This window comes from Ammospiza caudacuta, chromosome 5 (assembly GCF_027887145.1).
Source record: "Ammospiza caudacuta isolate bAmmCau1 chromosome 5, bAmmCau1.pri, whole genome shotgun sequence".
In the NCBI taxonomy this organism is placed as follows: domain Eukaryota; kingdom Metazoa; phylum Chordata; class Aves; order Passeriformes; family Passerellidae; genus Ammospiza; species Ammospiza caudacuta.
The window spans coordinates 5,561,178-5,567,972 of NC_080597.1; the positions used below are offsets into that span (position 1 = coordinate 5,561,178).

General features: G+C 40.0%; 1 protein-coding gene across 2 annotated transcripts in view; it reads left to right on the forward strand.

The window, feature by feature from the left end:
• Positions 1-6,339, forward strand: part of DCP1B (decapping mRNA 1B) — a 45,502-nt gene extending 39,163 nt beyond the window's left edge. For both annotated transcript variants that reach the window (XM_058806028.1, XM_058806027.1), the window contains exons 9-10: positions 3,690-3,923; positions 5,668-6,339. In XM_058806028.1, the coding sequence (XP_058662011.1) occupies positions 3,690-3,923; positions 5,668-5,748 (315 nt within the window). In that variant the 3' untranslated portion in view covers positions 5,749-6,339. The remainder of the gene's footprint in view (positions 1-3,689; positions 3,924-5,667) is intronic.
• The last annotated feature ends 456 nt before the right edge of the window (positions 6,340-6,795 follow it).

Genomic DNA, 6,795 nt, shown 5'->3' on the forward strand with positions numbered 1-6,795 from the left:
ACGTATCTTGCAGCTCGTTTTTCACATTTCTTGGAGCATTTTTCCATCAAGAATGTATTTTGTACATAATGTTACATCTTCTGAGTATGTGCATGAAACCCCAGTGTGTGTGGTGTGAGCGTCACAGCACTGCTTCTCTGTTGTCCTGACTGCAGTTTCAGTAATTCTATAATGCAAATAGTTGCATTAAACTTGTTTCAAAAAGTAATTTCAGCTTCTGTAGCTAAACATCAATTAAAATATTCTAAATTAAACTTGAAAGACAAAGGAATGTTAGTTGTAGCCAGCTTTGTTTTAATTAACTGCTTTTAAAGTTCCTAAACCATTCTCAGAATTATGTTCTCAGTTTTAAGCAGTGCCTCTGAAAACTGCTTAGGCCCACAGCACACGCTGGGTGCTGATGTTCCACTTGCTCCACCTGGGAATTCTTTTCATACAGGAAGCCACAGAAGGTGCCAGTTTGCATTGCAGGAGACCCAGTGCACTCCTTGGTTCATGGTGATCTGTGGATTTGGTATCATCCAGCTGCCAACAGCCACACAGAACACCAGTCTGACATCTTAGTGAGCATTTGGGCTTCAGGGAAAGGATGTTAGATACTGCACCCGTTATTCTGCACATTTTTTTGTTCTTTGCTGCACAGCTGATGGCAGACTCCTACTCTGTTATTAGTGACTCAGAGATTTAAGTGTTGACCTGACAGCTGGAGATAATGGAGGAAGAAGCAGCTCGGTTTCTGTGGGTAAGAAGTTGATCAACAGAATTTTGGAAGGGCTGTTATGAGTGGTGAGAAGTTACTCAAAGCTAAAAGATTGGTCCAAAGAGCATTTACAGTGCCTTCTGCAAAAGCTTGGTGTTACAGGAGTTGCACTAGTAATGCCAGGCTCAGCATCCTGTTTTCTGGTGGGTGTCAGTTGTCCCAGTGACTCAAGGTGATCTGAGCTGAATCTCAAATGAAAATTTTGCTTTATTTTCAAAACAAACCCCAAACAATCCATGTTTTTATGTAAGAGTTTGTTCAACGGCAGAAGCTTTGAGCTTGAGCTGTTAGCAAAAAATACATTGTAATATTGAGGACAGACATAAGTGATATGCACTAAAAAAAGACACAAACTCTATTCTTCTTCTGACAGTGTTTGAAGTTGTGCATGACCTGTGGATGTTGGCTGTGTCACCAGCAGATGGCAATATTGCTCATTGCATACAGTTTCCATATGCTTGGCATGTCCTACCTAACAGACCTCTCTAACTAGAGAAGACAAAGCATTCTTCGTGCGTCTCTGAAACCACAACATGTGTTTGTCAGGAGGAGCTGTGTATTATTAAGGGCACAGTTTGTCTCAGGTTTTGTTTGTTTGCCTTGGGCAAATGAGAAAAATGTCTTTAGATTTGGAAGGCTGTGTTATCTGGGGCTGAGTCTGCTGTAGATTAAGCTCTGTTAGTGGGACACTGCATCTCCTCCAGCAGCTCCCAACCTTCCCTTTGCAGGAGGTTTCTGCCCTTATAGAGCAGTTTTGTGTATGCATTCTTGAAATCACATTGGGAAGAATCATCCTGTTTAAGCAAGCCCTGCCAATTTTGCTGGAGGTAAATGAAAGAGAAGTTGCTGCAGCAGTGTGGGTGAGGAGAGGAGAAGCACTGGGATGAGTATCTGGGGGTAGCTGGTGTTCCACAGATCTGTGCAGAGGCTGGAGGTCTCACTCTACAGAGGGATGTCACTTTGGACTCACACTAGTTTTCTTCTAAAATGAATGTTGTTTTTCAAGCATAGGTGTGCAAACCTTCAGTCAGTTTGTAATACCTCTGCTCAGTCAGGGACTTGGAACAAGACCTGGTCATGGCTGTTTTGATTACTTTCTGTGGGGCTGGAAGAAAGCTGCAGTCTAGAGTTTTGTAGTACTCTGTGTTTGAGAAACAGACACAATATTTACCTAACTGGGTAAATACTGGGAGAGAATAAAGCGAGACTTTTGTGTTAGGTGTATATTGCATGCTTTCTTTCCTGACCCCAGCCTTTCTGCTTCCTTAAATTTTCCATAAAACATCATGAAATCTCAGTCCTCTTTGTTTCTATTTCTCTTTGTATCATGGTCTCACAAAAATTGTTCAGAAATGTCTTGGGTAGAGCAATGATAACTAGGAGAGAGACAAGCTACAAAAATATAACTGTTCTTTAATGCTGATCTGTGTGGCTTTGCATACCTCGAAGATCAACCTCAGTTCTGTTTTCTTAACCTTAATTTTTCTTCAAAATTGAAATGTAATCCAGGACACAGAGTGAAGTGATTCAGCAGCCTTTCACCTTAATATGGGAGCAATAAATTGTGCTGCAGTCCCAAAGGGAGGAGCTTTGGTGAGCTTGTATCAATTCTGACGTACATTTAAAAGATTGGATACTTGCATAGCAAGAAGATGGCTGATTAGGATAAGATTTATTACTGGAATCACCGGGAGTGAGATCTGATGTCTGCAAGCTGAATGAATTAACTTTGTTACGTTGTGTATTACATATTATAGTATTTGCTAATATTATATCTGATAGTATTCGCTAATCCTGCATGATTTAAAGTTCCAAGTTTCACTGCAAAACTTGAAGGTGAAAATTATTTGGCAGATGTGCAGATTAGTGTGGTTAGGATACTGAGGGAACTGCTGCAGCACCAAGGCTCTCTTTGAGGGCTACTTTGATTTTGTTAATGGTGCATTGGTTGTGTGTCTGTTCTGTTTCTGGCAGTGCCATGACCTCACTATGGATCTTTAGCTAAATCACTGAATCTATGGTTTTGTTTTCTCTCTCCTTAAGTAAAATGAGAAGGGAAAATACATGTATATATTTATTAAGTAATTTGAGAGTTATAATTGGACAATACTTTCTAGTATTAGGTACAGGGGTATTGTATTTATGGGGGGCCCAGACGAAGGAGGGAATGATGAATCTGACTCCGTCTTCTCATAAGGCTAATTTATTATTTTATGATATTGTATTATATAAAAGAATGCTATACTAAACTATATTAAAGAATACAGAAAGGATACTTACAGAAGATAATAATGAAAACTTGTGACTCTTTCCAGAGCTGTTACACAGCTTGACCCTGACTGGCCAATGAGTCAAAGCAATTCACATGAAACCAATGCAACAATCATCTGTGGGTAAACGATCTCCAAACGCATTCCACATGAGCAAAATACAGGAGAAGCAAATCAGATAATTCTTGTTTTCCTTTTTCTCGGAGGCTTCTCATCTTCCAGGAGCAAAATCCTGGGCAAAGGGATTTTTTCAGAAAATATGACTGCCACACAGGGGTTAGTCTTTAATAGTGATATTTGCATGTCTCATGTTCTCAAAGATTAAACTTCCTGACTTGTAGTCCCTGCATGGAAGATTTTACTGCCGCATTCTCTAAGTGCTGATATTTAATAGTAGTCCAATTCCTGCACTAAAACACTATTGTCCTAAGATCATTTGCCTATCAGATTTATAACGCTTGAATCCATGTCTGCAATCTCAAATTGGGTGGAAGACCTTTCCATCTGGAAGTAGATCCTAGAGGTGGTGTTGAGCTGGAGTTGTACATCGCAGCGTTGATCTCCAGTGCCCGCTGCCAATCTGTGTAGTTCTCACCATCTCCATTCCCACAGAATTGAGCGTACATCTTTACCTGATGCCCGTGTTTTTGTCTGCACAGGTGATCTCCCCGCAGCGCATCCCTGCCACGGCGAGCCCCACGCTGCTGATGTCCCCCATGGTGTTCGCTCAGCCCACGCCCGCTGCGCCCAAAGCTGCCGAGAGCGGCCGCCTGGGCAGCGCCGAGCCCGGCTCGGGCAGCCTGCTCCTGCCCCTGCCCGCCGAGGCGGCCGTGCCCTGCAGCGCCTCCGTCTCCAAGGTGCAGCTGCAGGAAACGCTGCTGCACCTCATCCAGGTACCGTGCCGGCAGCGCTGCCGCTTCAGATCCTGCTGCCCGCTCTGAGACCAGCACCCTCTACTTGTTCTGTCTGTCTAAACTCTGAATTTCATTCTGAAATTAAATAAACGTTGGAAGTTGGGCTGCTTGTGCCGGGCTCTCCTTGCACACTGCATTTTGATTAATGCATCTGATTGGGGGTTCAGGAAAGGTAATAAATTTGGTGGGAGAGAACAAAGATGACTGAAAGCTTTGTAAGGTCAGCCTCTAAGCCAGAGAGACATCGATTATATTTTTAGCCAAGGATAAATAATGGGTGATTATCCTAGCTGCCAAATATTTCAGAGATGTGTGTTAGCAGTAAGAGGAATTCAGATGGGAGATTAAAATTGCAGGATTTAATCCTGCAATTTTAGGAGAGTGAGCAACTTTAAAATATGGGCTAGATAACATGAATGTATGTTAATTCAGTTTAGCATTTGAAATAGAAAATTACATGAAATAAAATTCCTTTTCTTGCAGTTTTTCAGGTTTAATTGTGACAAAGCATTAACAATGTTATATATAAGATGATTGTTTACTGCTTTGGCATGATGCATAATTATGATTTTTTTTTTCCTTAATTTGCTGTGTGAGTAATATCTGAAGAGTAAAAGTTGAGGAGAGATTACATAACTAAAAACCTGGCTGCAGAACACAAGGGACAGAGAAACACATCCAGTTAATAGGTCAAAACTATGTGCCTGTATGGCTTTGGAATAAAATTAAAAGTCATTATTGTAAGTTACTTAAAATTTTATTTAGGTTACAAATTCAGAAAATAAATGGTATCTTTAATAAGATGGAGGGCTTTCTCATTTTTTCCCTCTACTTTTATTTTGGGATTAAAAAATATCACATTAACTTGCCTTTACCTACTTTGAGTGTCTGGATACTATTAAAACCATACATGAAGTTAAAGAGGAAAAACTAGTCAAGGAAAATTGGGGTTACCCTCTGTAACTTTGTACTTGTAAAATATATATTTAACCCTGCTATTTTTGGTGGTAGTTAGGATTAACTGAGTTACCTTGAAATTATTCACTGCCAATTTGTTAGCTGTCATTTTCCATTATATAAAACTACAATCTTGGATGCACCTAATTTTCCTTAAATATTATCTTGATTGTAATTATCCTCATATGTTTATGTGAGCTACTTATAACATTCTTTCTTAATGTGGGCTGACTCATTCTTGCAAAATGTTCTTCAGAAGGAAAAAGTTTAGCATCAGAGCAAAAGGACAGCATCCCTTAGGGAGCATTGAGCCTAAAAGAGCTAAACAAGATGCAAGGATTTCCCCAGGTAGGGTTTTGGTGTAGGATCACAATCCAGAGTGTTTCATTATTCCTTCAGACATGCTTGGAATTATCCCTGACCTAAGAGAGGACACAGCTTAAGGAAGTCCCTAGATAAATGAGGGCAAAGAAGAGAAATAGGGCTGTAATTGCAGTATTGTCACTGAGTTATTATGCAACAATACTGGACTCAATTTAAATGCACTGTGAGTTTAGAAAATCATCTTTCAGTGTACTCATTGCTGAGGTGCAGTCCTGGGAAATAAAACAGATCTTCAGTGAAGGAAAGGGCTTTGCTATTGTTCCCTTTTATAAAAAAGAGTAAGATTAAAAAGTGTCAGGTCCATAAAATGGAATAACCCTCTAATCTCTTTACTCCAGTTATCCTGCTAACAATTACCTGTTGGGTTTTTTTTGTTTTTCAGAACGATGACAACTTCTTGAACATTATTTATGAAGCATATCTCTTCAGTGTGAGGAAGGCAGCAATGAAAAAGCCTATGTGAAAGATCATCTCTTAAATAAATTTCCACGGCTTCCTGAACTCCAGGAAGAAGATTTTGGAATTTTCAAGTATGATTATGTTTGAAGAAATGAATGGTCTTAGGCATTTTGCATACACTTAGGTTTTCCTTGTTGGCAAACACGTGCTGTACTGAGATAAAAGTGAGCAGAAATGGATTGTGCCTTTAGTGAGGGGAGCATCACAACGCTCAAGAATTATTCACAAAATATCTTAAATTATTTTTCTTACCCTGGTCCATGCTTAGAGTTGGTTTCCCGGCATAAGGAGTCAGTTCTCAGGATCCAGAGTCCTTTTTCACTCGCAGTGGTTCCTCATTGCCGAGGTGTTTGTCCCTGCTTTTCCCTGAGCCGTCCCTCACCACATGGTGGCAATGTTGGACTATTTTTAGGAACATCAAAATCCGCCTGAAATCCTGGAAAAGGAGCTTTTCGGGAAGACTGATCGTCGTACTTAGCTGTCTGCAAAGCAATTTAGAAGAAGTGTCATGACTTCCCCTAAAATTTTTGTAGGAAAATCTTTTTCTATTTTGACAAGAATATTTTTAGCTAGATGTAGAGATGGGATTCTGCAGGTGTTTGAGGAATTGGGGTGGGGGGGGGTGGGTTTGTGAATGTACTTGGCTGTCACAGAACTCTGGGGTGACACTGGATGCATCTTTCTATTGTTCCAGGTCCAATCTGCATAATTATAAGCAATGTGAAAATTTGTTAAGGGAAATGCTACCTGGTGTAAATTTTTTTAAGTGTGTTCCTGGAGCACAGTAATTCCATTGATCCATTTCTAAAGAAAATAAAAATGGATAATCCCTCCAATGTGCTGATTTCATTTTATTGCACCATGGGCTATATATTTCGTTTGTATGACTCGAAAATGTTTTTACACTTGGCAGAAGACACATGAGGTTTTAAATCCACTAAAATAAATGATTGAAAGGATTTTTATGTATATTTTTATTAGCATCTGCTGCTGGAGTGCCAGTTTACTACAGTTTAGGAATCCACAGTTGTTGCTGAGGAGGCATTTCTTC